At 46.1% G+C, this 17,115-nt stretch overlaps 1 protein-coding gene across 4 annotated transcripts in view; it reads left to right on the top strand.

The window, feature by feature from the left end:
* Positions 1-17,115, top strand: part of CORO2A (coronin 2A) — a 68,613-nt gene that overhangs the window by 27,954 nt on the left and 23,544 nt on the right. For all 4 annotated transcript variants that reach the window (XM_017887573.1, XM_017887576.1, XM_017887574.1 and 1 more), the window contains exon 2: positions 7,037-7,237. In XM_017887573.1, coding sequence (XP_017743062.1) covers positions 7,037-7,237 — 201 coding nt within the window. The remainder of the gene's footprint in view (positions 1-7,036; positions 7,238-17,115) is intronic.

Below are 17,115 nucleotides of genomic sequence, written 5' to 3' on the forward strand. Positions count from 1 at the left end.
CCTTGTTGCTGGCCAGTACAAGGCAAAAATTAAGACACCTTGTGCCAAGAGGTGGTGGTTTAAACCAGGGCCTGGCCTCAGATTCACAGAGGCCAGTTGTGAATAAAATCCTTACAAAGGAGAAGTAGCTGAGCCTTGTATTTGTTTTCTTCCTGCCTGGTGAGAAAGGAAGGTGCTGTGGGAAATGGTTACTCAGATGCCTAGGTTGGCAGCAGGGTGGCCTTACCCTCCATGGGCTTGGACTTCAGAGCCAGATATCCCTCCTGCAATGGGTGGATCAGAGACCCCATAAGGACTCTGGATGACAAAAAAGAGCTTTCCCAGCAAGTCTGGGGCCAAAGCCAGGATCAAGATGAACTGTGACGGATAATAGTGGGTCAGGGATTGGAGTCCAGGTGAGGGACCCCCATAATGAGATGTGGACTGTGTGAATTCTCAGCCTTCGTAGAGCACCTTCACATAGAGCGGTCTTTATCCTGATAAATGGTGACCTCTTTTCGATTTTTTGAAACAACTGGGTAACTTGTGGTTCTAATCTTCCCTAACTGTGGCTATGACATAAGTGTGATGGTTCAGACTCTCTCACCAGGCACTTACAGGTGGCAGCTCACTGTGCCCACAAGTCAAATTTTAAGAGAGAGAAAAGATAAAACTTCAAATATTATATGTGAAACCACAAATTTACAAAGGGGAACTGGTAGCCAGCAATGCCTACCCATCCTGTTCAAAGACCAAATCAGGTCATTTCATTCTTTCCTTAAAGCCACAAACGATACAATTCATGAATAATCTATTATAATGGTTTGCACCACACCACACCCAGTTTGGGTTCAGTTTCAGCCACCCTGCAGCTAACCCTTGTCCTGCAATGAGTTTAGGGCTGGGCAAGGAAGAGAGGCCTTTGGAACAGGCAGGAAACTCTCTCTGTTTCTGTCGCTTTCTCTCTCTCTCTCTCTCTGTCTCTCTCTCTCACACACACACACACGCACGCACACCCCACATGTATGTCACAGAGGAGCACATTGCATAGCAGGAAGCGGGGGTCTCTGAACTAGTCCTCAGACTACTTCCCACCTGCACTGCTCATCATAACTTGACTTCAGTCTAGTCACTTCCCTTGCACCTCAGTTTTCCCATCATCAAATGGGGAAAATAATCCCCACCTACCTTGCAGGAGAGTTGTGAGCCACTGTCAGGCATTAAGAAATAAACTCAAGGCCAGGCACAATGGCTCACGCCTGTAATCTCAATACTTTGGGAGGCAAAGGTGGGTGGATCACCTGAGGTCAGGAGTTTGAGACCAGCCTGGGCAACTTGGCAAAACCCTGTCTCGACTCAAAATACAAAAATTAGCCGGGCACAGTGGCACGTGCCTGTAATACCAGCTACTCTGGAGGCTGAGGCAGGAGAATTGCTTGAACCCAGGAGGCGGAGGTTGCAGTGAGCCAAGATAGCGCCACTTCACACTCCAGCCTGGGCAAACAGAGCCAGACTCCTTCTCAAAGAAAAAAAAAAAGAAATAAACTCAGTGCGATGCAAAACCCAGAGATGACTAAATCCTTTTTAGGAGTGGGGAATTCACAGGCCTCGGAGCCTAATCCCATGGCATCAGGCCCACCAAGCCTGCATGGGATTGCAGCAGCAGAATGGATGCCATCTCCTGCCTTGTGCCCCAGCAGTCTGTCCCAGAGTGCCACACCTGAGAAGGCCTGCTGTGGCTTTGATGTGGGCCCAGCCAGATGGAATGGGGCAGGATAGGACGAGTGGCCTGGGATAGACCTGGCTTGAATAGGCTGTTCTGGCCCAGCCTGTGGGTGAAGGGCCCGCTACAGTACTTACTTGTGGGCAAGTGCCTGCTTGTAGGGAAAATGAAACTCCTGTTCTCTGAATTGCTGAATCATTAAAATCATGCATGCAGTGATACACGCATGCGCTCATGCACGTGTATATACACAGCCTCGGTTAAACATCCAAACGGATGCACATGTGCATGCACACCCACAAGAGGACACAGGCACTCATGAACATCCTGATGAATGCGGTTCTTGTGCACACACAGTACACACACAGGCCAGCACGTATGCACAAGCTTCACCCATGCATATACGCATACACTTCCATACCACACACAAAGGGAGAGGTAGCTGGCCTTGCTAGTGGCTGCCCCACCCCCTGCTTGTGTAATTTCCCTTCATGGCAGCAGGTCTGGAAGAATCTTAGCAGTGCAAATAAGAGTTAGGGTGGGGAGAGGATTGGGGGGCGGGCAGAAGGGCATTGATGTTCATGCTCCTTTGCTGTCAGCTGGCTTCATTCATGAGGAAGTGGGGCGCCTTTCTAGAGGGGTCTAGCTAGCTTCCTGGGCCTCCTTTTCCTTCTCTGTAGAGTGGGGGTGGTCGTGATCATGACAGTTCCTCTTAGGGGCAAAGGTGAGATCCAGGGCTGTGATGGGTCTGAAAGAGCTATTATCATCATGGGTATTGTCTGTGAGGACCTGGAGCTGCAGGCTCAAAAGCTGCAGGCTTGCGACAGCTGAGTTCAGCCCCCAGGCCTGCTGTTCACTAGCTGTGTGACCGAGTTACTGGCCTCAACACCTACATCTGAACCAGGGAGCAAGGTAGCACCCACTTGCTCTATTCATGCATGGAAAGCATTTGGAATGGCACCTGGCAGTTTGTAAGCACTCAAAAACTGTGACTACTTATTGCCACAGAGGTGACTGAGCTTGGGAGGTGTTGCCCAGGCCTTTCACGGCCTCCTCACTCCTCCTGGATGGGGAGTGGCTCTCGGGAGTTGGGCCAGACCCCAGGTACCCCCTACAGGTGCACAGACAGGCTGTAGAGGGAGAGAGCTCAGAGGGTCCAGAGGGGCCAGGGCTGTTGTTAATGTAAGGTCGTGTGGATTTCAGCGACTACCCCAGGCCCGCCACGTGCACTCAGGCAGCACATTTGGTTGATCCCACCTCCTTGGTATTTCAGTAACATCCTCTCCCCACCATCCTGCCCACGTCACTGCCCTACTTCAGCCCAGGTGACCATTGCCTCTCACCTGCTCTAACCTTTCCTCTGCTCAGTAGTCAGAGGAAAGTCTGAAAATTAAATCTGTTTCTCTATCTCCCCTGCTTTATTTATTATAATTATTATTAATTATTTTTGAGACAGAGTGTCACTCTGTTCCCTAGGATGGAGTGCAGTGGTGCTCACTGCAACCTCTGCCTCCCAGGTTCAAGTGATTCTCCTGCCTCAGCCTCCAAAGTAGCTGGGACTACAGGCCACGCACCGCCACACCCGGCTAATTTTTGTATTTTCAGTAGAGACGGGGTTTTACCATGTTGGCCAGGCTGGTCTCAAACTCCTGACCTCAAGTGATCCACCTGCCTCAGCCTCCCGAAGTGCTGGGATTACAGGTGTGAGCCAACACGCCCAGCCTCTCCCCTGCTTTAATTTCTCCAGTAGCTCCCCACTGCCCTCAGAGTTCAGGTACCTGAGACAATCTGGGTCCTGCCTCCTTCTCTGTGGCCATACCAAGCACAGGCAGCCACTTGCCATCTCCATGGGCCAGACTTGCATAGGCTGTATGAGTCAGGATGGGTCGCTGTGCTCCATGACAAAGAACCCCTTATCTCACAGTTCACTCTACAAGTGTATTTCTCTGTTGCACTGTAAGTCAGTAGAAGAAAGTGCTCTGCTACACACGCTTCTTGAGGGACCAACCACCTTATGGCCGCACCATCTGAAACATGCACCCTTCTCATCCCTTCGGCCAAGGACGAGAGTCCTCGAGGGTCACAGGCAGATTTCATGTGCTTTGGCCTGGAAGTGGCACACATCACTGCCTCCCATGTGTCTAATTAGACAATGGGTCATGGGAGGCAGTGATGTGTGCTATGGCTGCCTGACTGCAGGGGAGCAATGGGATGTCTGGTGAGCATCACCAGCTGCCACAGACAGGTGCACTCCCGCCACCCCCAGCCGTTGCTCAAGGTGAGGCAGAGGTGGGGGACCTGGAGCAGAGCCTGCTGACTTGCTCCTCGCTTTCCCACCCCCAGCCCAGGCCCAAGGTGGCTCCTCCGCTGCCACCAAGTTGCCAAGACCCTAGGGAGGTCATTTGTCCTTGTTGTTCCTTTCCAAGGGGACCCCCAGTACCCATTTCTCTCAAAACTCACTATAGAGAAAAGATGTGCTGCTCCTTAGCAGCTTGTGGCTTTTATCTTATAGACATCAAATAAATCCCTTTCTGATTCTGTTTTCCTTGTTGAATTGGCCACTAGGAAGCTCAGACCCAAATCTAAGGTCTACCTCCTCTGTGTAGTGGACCTGGCAGCACACCTAGCTTAACTCCTCCTGCATTTCAGGTGATCTCTTTTTACCTGCGTTTTCCTTGTGTCCCTATTTTTCCTCTTGTAGCTTTTTCGTTTCCTTCTATCTTGTATTCTGTTTCTGTGAGTCTTCTTAAATCCTTTCTGGAATCACATGGGCATTAATTAGTCAGCCCATCCCTACATTCTGTGCAGCTTCCTGTAGCTCTGGCAAGAGCAGCCCCGGTTTAGGGCAAAGCTCCCGAAAGGAGAGTTGGAATTTCTGAGCTTTACGGGATACACAAGCCCCTGCAAGGTTGACCGGCTACCTGGTTCTGTCTAAAGGGCTTGCCTCAGGGGTCAGGCCCTGATCGCTGTGACCTGCCTGAAGTCACACAGTGTAATCTCGTGCTGAGGACCTGAGCGCAGAGAAGAGCCTCATGGGTCAGCTGTGTGGGCGGGGTAAGCACCTTCTTTGTCTCGACCAGTGTAGGCCCAGCCAAACCTGCCTTCCCACAACTAGGGAAGGTGGGGGCCCAAGGGGGGGTAGACACTGTGCTGGATACTCCTGGAGCAGAGCCTTCTCCGAGGAAGCTCCAAGCCAGCAGAGAAAATGAGAACTGGCCCTGAACCCCAAATCAGGGTAGACAGTGTCAAGGGCTAAGGGCAAGGGGAGAGATGGCTGTCAGGGAACAGAGGAGAGCAAGATCTCTGCTACTTGGGGTATCAAGGAGGACTCTCTGGAGGAAGTGGCTTGGGAGCTAGGGAAGGGTTGGATTGGGATTTGTGGAGATGGGAACAGGAGGTAGGGGGATTGGAAAGGCAAGCCAAGCAGCAGGAGAGGGAAGGGCAAAGAGCCAGAGGGCTGGAGATGCAAGAGCAGGTGCTGAGGAAGCTGGAAGGTGCCGTTTAGAAGAGCTGGAAGAAATGAATCTTGGAATATGGAATGAGACCCCAGCCAGAGGTCTTGAATGCCAGGCCAAAGGATTTGGCCTTGATCCTGCAGGGCAGCAATGAATGGGGAGCATCAGAGGGTGATGTGAGGCCAGGGGCAGTGGCTCACACCTTTAATCCCAACCTTTGAGAGGCAGCTACAGGAGAATTGCTTGAGATCAGGAGGTTGAGACCAGCCTGGGCAACATGGCAAGAAAAAAAATTTTTTTTTAATTAGCCAGGTATGGTGGCATGTACCTGTAGTCCTAGCTACTTGGGAGGCTGAGGCAGGAGGATCCTTGAGGTCAGGAGTTTGAGACTGCAGTGAGCCATGATGACACCACTGCTCTCCAGCCTGGGTGACAGAGCGAGATCCTTCCTCAAAAATAATAATAAATCAAGGGTGATATGAGGTGGGGGTGGGGTGGGCAGGGCTTGGTATTCAGAAGGGTCCCTCTGGCCAAGAGGAGGCCCCCTGGTGTTATGGGTATGGGCTTGGCCACAGAAGAGGCCTAGACCCTCTCGCAGGCCGCTCGTGATCTGGCTCTCCTCGCCCCTGTCTTTTATTCGTTTCATTCACATTACCCAATATACATGGGGTGTGTGTGTGTGTGTGTGCGCGCGCGCGCGTGTGTGTTTTCTTCTTTTAAATTTCTCTTTGATAATCTTACTAAACTACATGTGGTTTCCCCAAACTGTTCTGTCTGCCTAAGACACCTTCCCCCAGCTCTCCCTCATCCTGCCTACATGACCAACTCCTACTCATCCTCCAGGTCACAGCTTAGTTGTCACTTCCTCTGAGAAGCCCTCCCTGACTGTCATGTGCAAAGCTCTGTTATTACACATAGTACGGTGGGTCCCAGTGGCCCAGACTCTCCTAGTAGCCTCACCCAGAGGACTCTTCACTCCTGTAAAGGCTGGGCTCAGGCCTACTGTTTCCAAACTACCTGGTACCTGGCACAGGGCCTAGACACACGTGATGCTTGGTAAATATTGAGTGAACAAATATAAGGCTGGACGAGGAGCAAAACAAGCTGAAGATGCCCAGATGATACTAGTGGTTGTGATTGCCACTATTGATCAAGTATCTGCCATGCGCCAAGGGGTCTAAATACATCATCTAACTTAATCCTTATGACAAGTCTATGAGACAGATACTTTTTTCAATCTCTCTGTCTTTTATTTTTTTTAGAGACAGGGTCTCGCTGTGTTGCCCAGGCTAGTTTTGAACTCCTGGGCTCAAACAATCCTCCTGCTTTGGCCTCCCAGAATTCTGGGATTACAGGCATGAGCCACCATGCCTAGCTGAGACAGATACTTTTGTTACCTCATTTTACAGATGGGGAAACTGAGACTCCAGAGGTTAAGTCACTTGCCATCCAGCTGATAAGAGACAGAGCTGGGATTGAAACCCAGGCAGGCTGGCTCCAGAGAGCACAGTGGTACCTACTTAGTTGGGCTGAGGGTGCTGGGCTGTCTGGTGAGACGGCAGATGGGGGTCAATGTGGTGGATTCTCTCTGTGGTTTTTCTGCCTTTTACATTCACACTCAAAGGGATGAAAAGCCTTAACACATCAGCAAGCAGGTCAGTGATAGCTATACATCATCCCATCTTATCTCACCAGGTCTATAGAAATAACAGTAATTAGAGTATTTTCACTTGGTCGCCCTTCACAGTGCGTCACCGTCCACGTTGAACTGACCACTGTCCTGCTTGTATCCTCTTATGTACTCTTAAGACGAGAGCTCTGTGTGTCCCATGATCAGGGCAGGGAGCCTCATACCCTTTGTCCCATTTGTCTCTTGCAGATGTCATGGCACCCCCAGTACCGGAGCTCCAAGTTCCGTCATGTCTTTGGCAAACCAGCCAGCAAGGAGAACTGCTATGACTCCGTACCTATTACCCGCAGCGTTCACGACAACCATTTCTGTGCTGTGAACCCCCACTTCATTGCAGTTGTGACTGAGTGTGCTGGTGGAGGGGCCTTCCTCGTCATCCCCCTGCACCAGGTAAGGACACCCCCAGGCCCAAACAGCTCTCTGGAGACAGTGCAGGACAGAGGGAAAGTGGAAAGAGCCTAGCTTTCTAGAAATTCCTAACCCTGCCCATTACTAGCTGTGTGACCTTGAGTAAGTCATTTCATCTCTTTGAGCCTTGGTTTCCTCACTGGGAAAAATACATCTGTCCTGAATTTTAGCCTCTAGCAGTTGGCCTAGCTACTCCTAGCACCTCTCCTCTTCTCTACAAAATAATTCTGCAAATTAATTTCCTTCTGAATAAAATATAATTTTTTAATGCTTTACTGGGATTACAGGAAATTGAGAAAGTCTCCAAAGCCACCTTCCCCACCAAAGAAAGGGAAATAAACATTGAGTCAAAACTAGCTAGGAGAGGCAAACAGTAAGCAAGCAGGAAGAACAGGCTTGTCCTGAAGGCAAGAGTTGCTAGTATAGGTTGGACGATATAAAATTGTGGATATTCAACTGGTTTTGACCCCAAAAAAGCAACAGTTTCACATAGGTCAGCCTAATAGCAAGTCCATTCAGGATGCCAACCCTAAGTCTCTACTTTAAGGCAGAACACCTGAAGGGGCTAGAGGGATCCCAGCTTAGTAGTGCCACTGGCTCACAGCAGAAACCGACATGAAACCTCTCCAGAGGAAAGGATCCACAACGTGGACATGATCCCCACAGATGAAACACAGGGAAATGTGAATTCACAAAGATCACAAAACATGTACACCACCATGAGTGAGAGTCAGTTGAAACAACAAATAGCAGACTTAGACCCCCAGACGACTTCAGAAGTTAAAAGATTATACAGGATTAGAATCTCATAGGCCAGGTTTCCTGAACACAATGCAATTGAGTTAGAAATCAATAACAAAAGATAAATCTTATATTCCCATTCTTTTGGAAACTTAAAAATATTTCTAAATAATTTATAGGCCAAAAACAAAATCCAAATGAAAATTTAAAAATCCTTGGAACTGATAAAATGAAATATATCACAACACTTACGAGATGTAGGGAAAGCAGGGCTTCAAGGGAAATCTATAGCACAAATGCTTATATTAGAAAAGAAGAAAGCCTAAAAAGTAATGACTAAACATTCCATCTAAGAAGTTGGAGCCGGGTACAGTGGCTCACACCTGTAATCCCAGCACTTTGGAAGGGCAAGGCCAGGGGATTACTTGAGCCCAAGTGTTTGAGACCAGCCTGGGCAACATGGTGAAACCCCATCTGTACAAAAAATACAAAAATTAGCTGGGCATGGGGGCATTTGCCTGTGGTCCCAGCTACTCAGGAGGCTGAGGTGAGATCACCTGAGCCCAGGGAGGTTGTGAGCCATGATTACAACACTGTACTCCAGCCTGGGCAACAGAGTGAGACCCTGTCTCAAAAATAAATAAATAAATAAAGTCAAAGAGCAGCAGGATAAACCCAAAGAAAGTTTGAGGAAGGAGAAAATGAAAAGCAGAAATCATGGAAGAGAATCTAAGGATATATTACAGAAGATCAAAAGGCCCAAACGTTTGTTGATAGACAAGCCCCTGCAGAGACTGGCCAACAGTAAAAGAGAACGGGTACAAAAAGCATCAGGAATGAGAAAAACAGTATCACAGCAGAACTTTGAAATCTAATAAGACACGAATACAAGCAACTGTATGCCAAGAAATTTGAGAACATTAACAATATGGGCAAACTCCTTAAAAAATACAATTTGTCAATACTGATTCTTGTAGAAATAGAAAGCCTGAATAATCCTTTAAAGGAATAGTCCTTTAAGTACTTTAAAAATTGAGCAATAGGCCAGGCGCGGTGGCCCATGCCTTTAGTCCCAGCACATTGGGAGGCCGAGGCCGAGGCTGGCAGATAATGAGCTCAGGAGTTCGAGACCAGCCTAGCCAACATGGTGAAACCCCGTCTCTACTAAAAATACAAAAATTAGCCATGCACAGTGGCGGGCGCCTGTAATCCTAACTACTCAGGAGGCCGAGGCCAGAGAGCCGCTTGAACCCAGGAGGCAGAGGTTGCAGAGAGCTGAGATCATGCCACTGCACTGCACTCCAGCCTGGGCAACAGAGCCAGACTCCATCTCAAAAACAAAAACAAACAAACAAAATTGAGCAATAAAATTTCCCTTAAAGAAAATAGCAAAAGGAAAGGCAAGCTATAGAGTGGAAAAGTATATAATAAACATGACAAAAGACTCATTTCTTTAATGTATAAAATGTAGCCAAAAATCCACAAAACACTGAACCAGCACTTCATAGCAAAGAAAATCCAAATGGCTAATAAGCATTTGAAAAACTACTCAACCTCGTTAGTAAACTAGTGCAATACCACTACACATCAGATTGTCAAAAATGACTAACACTAGTAAATGACAGCAAGTATACAGAGTTGTGTAAACTATCAGACACTTCTGATGGGAGTGTAAACTGGCACACCTGTTTTGGAAAGAAGAAGAAAATGCATATATCTGTGACCCAGAAATACCACCCATAGGTTTATACCATGCAGTGTGCACCACTGGAGCTTCTGTGCACCAGAACAGAAGCATGAGAATGTGCAGAGTAGCGTTGTTCGTATTATTGCAAAACTGGGAAAACCTGTATGTCCAAGAATTTCATAAATAAATTATGGCATATCCATACTAGTGAATATACGAAACCAGGAAAAGGAGTAAAGTGTAGTTATATACAACAACATGGTTGAGTCAGAAAGATAAGGTTGAGTGAAATCAGCCAAACAAATTTTAAACTATATCATTTAATTAACCTTAAATTAAAAACTGCTTACCCTAAACCATATTTTAACAGTTGCATAATTACATAGTAAAATTTTAAAGAAAAAACAAAGAAGAGACTACCGTGAAAAACAGAATGGCAGTTACCCCTGGGGGATGGAGAGGGTTACGATTGGAAAGCATCTCATGGGAGACCTCCTATGTGCTAGTAATGGTTCATGTTTTGGCCTGGGAGGGTAGCAATTATGAGTAATTTATTTTCCAGTAATTTGTTAAGCTGATAATTTTCATTCTTTACATTTTTGCATGTTTCTTATGTTTTACATACACACACACACACACACACACACACATATATATATACACACACACACACACACACACACACACACACACACAAACACATAAGAAAGACTCCAGGCCTAGATGGTTTTACAGACAAATCCTACAAAACTTTCAAGGAACAGATTCTAATCTTTTACAAACATTTCCATGAATAAAAAAGATGAACAACTTCTTTCCTCATTCTGTGAGGCAACCTTGACACCAAAACTAGGCAAGGAGGACAGAATAAGAAAGAAAAAATATATATATATATTGATCGGCCGGGCGCGGTGCGGTGGCTCAAGCCGATCCCAGCAATTTGGGAGGCCGAGACGGGCGGATCGCGAGGTCAGGAGATCAAAGAACCATCCTGCTAACACGTGAAACCGTCTCTACTAAAAACTACAAAAAACTAGCCGGGCGAAGTGCGCGCCTGTAGTCCCAGCTACCCAGGAGCTGAGGCAGGAGAATGGCGGTGACCCGGGAGAGCGGAGCTTGCAGTGAGCTGAGAATCTGGCCACAGGCACTCCGCCTGGGTGACAGCGCGAGACTCCGTCTCAAAAAAAAGAAGAAAGAAAGAAAAAAATATTGATCAATCTCACTCATGAAGATGGATGCCAAATTACTAGCAAATTACAGTAAATAACAAAAGATACATTTGGACCAAGTTGGATTTATTCCAGAAACTAAAAGTGGTTTAATATTAGTAAACCTATAAAGGCAAATCATCATATTAGCAAGTGAAAGAGGAAAAACCATATGATCATGTCATAAATGGAGAAAAAGTGTCGATAAAGCCCAATACCCAGGCATGAGAAAACTCAGCAGCAACAAAAAGAAAATTAGCAAATGAGGGATAAGAGAGAATTTCACTAACCTATAGCAAACAGCATTTTAAAACCTTTTTATCTTGAAACAATTTCAAGCCTACAGAAGATTTGCAAATAAAATTGAACTAATTCCTGATTAAGCTTCACCTGGTTTACTGGTTTTAACGTTTTGCCTCTCGGGGTGTGTGTGTGTGTGTGTGTGTGTGTGTGTATGTATGTTTGGAAACAAAGAAGTTATAGACATATAACCTGCGCAGCATAGCAAGACCCCATCTCTTAAAAAATTGTTTTTTAGTTAGCTGGGCACAGTAGTACACACCTGTAGTCCCAGCTACTCGAGAGGCTGAAGCAGGATAATTGCTTGAGCCCAGGAATTTAAGGTTGCGGTAGCTATGAAAGCACCACTGCACCCCAGCCTGTGTGACAGAGTAAGACCTCATCTCTTAAAAAAAAAAAAAAAGTTATCAGCCAGACATGCGCTGGCTCACGCCTGTAATCCCATCACTTTGGGAGGCTGAGACAGGCAGACCACTTGAAGTCAGGAGTTCGACATCAGCCTGGCCAATATGGTGAAAACCCATCTCTACTAAAAATACAAAAAATTAGCCAGGTGTGGTAGTGGGTGCCTGTAATCCCAGCTATTTAGGAGGGTGAGGCAGGATAATCGCTTGAACCCAGGAGGTGGAGGTTGCAGTGAGTTAAGATCGCGCCGTTGCACTCCAGTCTGGGTGACAGAGCAAAACTCTGTCTCAAAAAAACAAAAAAAGAGAAAAAGTTATAGAGATGACCCTTTTCCCCCAAATACTGTACTTTGGTCTGTATCTTCTAAGAACGAGAATATTCTCTTACATAAACACATTCTAGAAATTTAACACTGATACAGTGCTAATTATAATATACAACCCAAATTCAAATTATATCAGTTGTCCCAGTAATGACCTTTATCGTAGCTTTTTTTTCTGATCTAGAATCCAATTCAGGACCACGCATTAATTGTCATCTCTTAGCCTTTCTTATTTCATGATATTAACATTTTTCAGGAGTAAAGGTCAGTTGTTCAGTAGAATGTTTCTAAATTTGGACTTACCAAATTGTTTCCTCGTGATTAGAATCATTTATGTATTTTTGGCAAGAATATTGCATGAGTGGTGCTATATCATTTTTAGATCATTATGTCATGGGACACATGATGTCAGTTTGTCACATTATTCATACTATTAACTTGACTTATTTGTTAAATAGTGCAAACATCATTCATAAAGGGGAAATGTTAGAAGCATCTACAGACCAGGCAGGGTGGCCAACACCTATGGGCCCAGCACTTTGAGAGGCCAAGGTGGGCGGATCTCTTGAGCCCAGGAGTTTGAGACCAGCAACATAGTGAAACCCCATAGCTACAAAAAATGCAAAAATTAACGAGGCATAGTGGCGCATGCCTGTAGTCCCAGCTACTCAACAGGCTGAGGCAGGAGGCTCCCTTGAACCCAGGAGTTCCAGGCTTCATTGAGCCATGAACGTGCCACTGCACTCCAGCCTAGGTGACAAAGCGAGACCCTATCTCAACATAAATAAACAAAATAAAATAAAATCAGGAATAAGATAAAAGGTCATGTCCTGCACAGTAAGACTAGGAAAATGTAACTTGTCAATACTGATTCAAGTAGAAACAGAAAGCCTGAATAGTCCTCTACCAAACACTGAGCAATAAAAATTTCCCTTAAAGAAAAGACAAAAGGGCCGGGCGCGGTGGCTCACGCCTGTAATCCCAGCACTTTGGGAGGCCGAGGCGGGCGGATCACGAGGTCAGGAGATGGAGACCATCCTGGCTAACACGGTGAAACCCCGTCTCTACTAAAATACAAAAAATTAGCCGGGCGAGGTGGCGGGCGCCTGTAGTCCCAGCTACTCAGGAGGCTGAGGCAGGAGAATGGCGGGAACCCGGGAGGCGGAGCTTGCAGTGAGCCGAGATCACGCCACTGCACTCCAGCCTGGGCGACAGAGCGAGACTCCGTCTCAAAAACAAACAAACAAAAAAGACAAGAAAAACAGCAAAAGAGGCCGGGTGCGGCGGCTTATGCATGTAATCTCAGCACTTTGGAAGGCCGAGGCGGATGGATCACCTGAGGTCAGGAGTTTGAGACTAGCCTGGCCAGCATGGTGAAACCCCGTCTCTACTAAAAATAAAAAAAAATTAGCCGGGCGTGGTGGTGCATGCTTGTAATCCCAGAGGCAGGAGGATTGCTTGAACCCAGGAGGCGGAGGTTGCAGTGACCCGAGATCGCACCATTGCACTCTAGCCTGGGCGACAGAGCAAAATTCCGTGTCAAAAAGAAAAAAAAGATGGAAAAAGAAAAACAAGTTGAAAGTTTTAGGATGGAAAAGGAGGAAATAAAACTGCTGTTATTTACATATTTAATTGTCTACGTAGAACTCAGAAGAACATGTAGTCAAATTATTAGAAAAATAAGAGTATTTAGAAGGTAGTGCATACAAGAATCAGAACACAAAAATGAATTGCATTTGTACATACTGGGAATATTTAGATGATATAATTAAACATTTGCAATAGAATAAAAGAAGATTGGATACCTAGGAATAAACAAGCAACACCTAGAAGGAAAATGATAGAACATTGTTAAAAGACTAATAAAGATGACCTCAATAAATGGAAATATTTACTATATTCATGGATAGACACTTTTACTTCCTCCCTCAAATTCCCACAGCATTCTCTTTTATTAGGACATATTCCAAGCCTATTTTTTTCCTTAGACCCATGCCCTGACTACTTTGAATTAGAGTCATTTGTGTTTTTCTGCTAGTACCTCCTAATGTAGTTGGGTGCATAATTGTTGCTCATAAATTTTCATTGACTCCACAAATTATCTAATGGTTATTCATCCAGATAAATAGGGAGGGCATAAATGGCCAAGGGAAGGGCATAAGCAAAGGCATGGAGGTGCAACTGTATATAGAATGCTCAGGAAGCAATGCAGAGAACAGCTGTCTGGCCAGAACAAATAAACAATCTGTGAAGGAGAAGAAGGGGAGTACCCTGAGGAAGTGGACGGGGGCCAGCTGAGCAGAGACTTGAATGTTGGGGTGAGGCATGTGACCTGTATCCTAAAGAGAGAGAGAATGTTTCAAGCTGGGGAGGGACAAGTGCAAAATGGGATTTGTAGAAAGACATAAAATGGTAAAAATGGGACGGACCCCTATAGATGGCCCATGTTGCTACTTGTTTCTTCCAAGCTCTGCATGCTTGTAAAAGATTATGTCCACCAAACAAACTGCATTCTTAATTGATTCAATAATTAGTTGGTTTTCCTGACTTTTATTACTCAAACTCTCAGAACTGTCACTGTTTCTCACTTGCATGAACTGCTCAGTGTAAATGGGTACTAACAACTGATATAAAGAAAACGTGATCGAGTGTGACGTGGGTGGGGAGAGGGGACCTAGTTTAGGCAGGATGGTCCGGGAAGACATTCCTGGGAAGGTGACCTTTGAGCAGAGAGCCACTTGAGGCTCTAGAGAGAGAGTATGCTGGCAGAAAAAATAGAGCATGCAAAGGCCCTGAGTGGAAATGGGTTTGGTGTGTCTATGCATTGTCAGCACGTCGGCAAGAGTGGTGGGAGGAGGTGAGGTCAGACTGGAGAGTAGGGCCTGGACTGTGAAGGTGTCGTAAGCCCAGGCAAGAGTCTGGACTCTATCCTGTGTCCAGTGGGAAGCCACTGGAGGGTTGAAACTCGCTTGTCGGCCGGGCGCAGTGGCTCAACTCTGTAATCTCAGCACTTTGGGAGGCTGAGGCAGGCAGATCATGAGGTCAGGAGTTCGAGACCACCCTGGCCAATATGGTGAAACCCTGTCTCTACTAAAAATACAAAAAATTAGTTGGGCGTGGTGGCAGCCGCCTGTAATCCCAACTATTTGGGAGGCTGAGGCAAAAGAATTGCTTGAACCCAGGAGGTGGAGGTTGCAGTGAGTCGAGATTGCGCCACTGCACTCCATCCAGCCCAGACAACGTGCAAGACTCTGTCTCAAAAAAAAAAAGAAAAAAAGAAACTCACTTGTCCTGCACAGCCTGATCCTAGGTAAAATGTGTGATTCTCTTTGGGCTTTTTGAAATATCATAAATAGCTCAAAGACACCTGTTAATCGCTGTCATCACAGACTCCTAGGAATCCAGACCCAGCAGGAGCTATGATACAGTTTGGATGTTTGTCCCTCCAATTCTCATGTGGAAATGTGATCCCCAGTGTTGGAGGTGGGGCCTGATGGGAGGTGTCTGGGTCATGGGGGCAGCTCATGAATGGCTTGGCGCCCTCCTTGTGATAATGAATTCACCCAAGATCTGATTGTTGAAAAGAGTCTGGGACACCTCCCCGCCGCCTGCTTTCTCCCTCTCTTGCCATGCGGCACACCTGATCCCCCCTTCATCGTCTGCATGATTGGAAGCTCCCTGCAGTCCTCACCAGAAGCAGATGCTGGTGCCAGGCTTCTTTTGCCACCTGCAGAACTGTGAGCCAAACAAACCTCTTTTCTTCATGAATACTCAGTCTCACATATTCCTATATAGCAATGCAAAATGGACTGACACACCCAGGAGCCACTGATCAGAACTTCTCACACTTTAGTGTTACAACACAGATTCTGATGCAGTGAGTCTGAAGTGGGGCCAGGGAATCTGCATCTCCAACAAGCTCCCAGAGATGCCCAATAAAATACAGGATGGCCGGTTTAATTTGACTTTCAGATAAACAATAAATAATTATTTTGATTTTTTCTTTTAATTAAAAGTTTTTTTTTTTTTTTTTTTTTTTTTTTTTTTTTTTTTTGAGGCGGAGTCTCACTCTGTCGCCCGGACTGGAGTGCAGTGGCCAGATCTCAGCTCACTGCAAGCTCCGCCTCCCGGGTTTACGCCATTCTCCTGCCTCAGCCTCCCGAGTAGCTGGGACTACAGGCGCCTGCCACCTCGCCCGGCTAGTTTTTGTATTTTTAGTAGAAACAGGGTTTCACCGTGTTAGCCAGGATGGACTCAATCTCCTGACCTCGTGATCCGCCCGTCTCGGCCTCCCAAAGTGCTGGGATTACAGGCTTGAGCCACCGCACCCGGCCAAAAGTTTTATTTTGACATCATAGTAGATTCACAAGCAGTTACAGGAAATAGTACAGTGCAATTCTGTGTATCCTTTACCCTGTTTCTTCCAGTGGTAACATCTTATAAGACTACAGTACACAGTACAGTATCACTGCTGTGATATTGGCATCAATACCGTCAAGATACAGAACATTCCATCATCACAAAGATCTGTTCCCTCCACCACCATTCCCTCCTTAACGCCAGATGGCAATTAACCCGCTCTCCATTTCTATACTTTTCCCATTTTAGGAATGTTACATAAATGGAATCATATGATATGTAACCTTTTCAGCTTGGCTTTTTTCACTCAGTGTAATTCTCTCACAATTCAGTTGGGTTGCTGCATATATTGAGTATTGATCATGTTTTTTGGGATTTTTTTTTTTTTTTTTTTTTTTTGAGACAAGGTCTGGCTCTTTCACCCAGGCTGGAGTGCAGTGACGTGATCTATCTCACTGCGGCCCTGAAGCCTCCCCTTCCTGGGCTCAGGCAATCCTCCTACGTCAGTCTTCCTAAATAGCTGGAACGACAGGTGCATGCCATCACACCCAGCTAATTTTTGTATGTTTTTTATGTAGAGGTGGGGTTTTGCTATGTTGCCCAGGTTGGTCTTGAACCCCTGAGCTCAAGTGATCCACCCACCCCAACCTCCCAGACTTCAGGAATTACAGGTGTGAGTCACTGTGCCTGGCCTCAATTGTATGTTCCTTCTTTCTTTTTTAAATTTATATGTATTTATTTATTTACTTTATTTATTATCATTTATTTATATGTATTTATTTATTTACTTTATTTACTTTTTTTATTTACTGCACTCCAGCCCAGGCAACAGAGCGAG

Source organism: Rhinopithecus bieti, unplaced genomic scaffold (assembly GCF_001698545.2).
Source record: "Rhinopithecus bieti isolate Rb0 unplaced genomic scaffold, ASM169854v2 scaffold_16773, whole genome shotgun sequence".
NCBI lineage: Eukaryota > Metazoa > Chordata > Mammalia > Primates > Cercopithecidae > Rhinopithecus > Rhinopithecus bieti.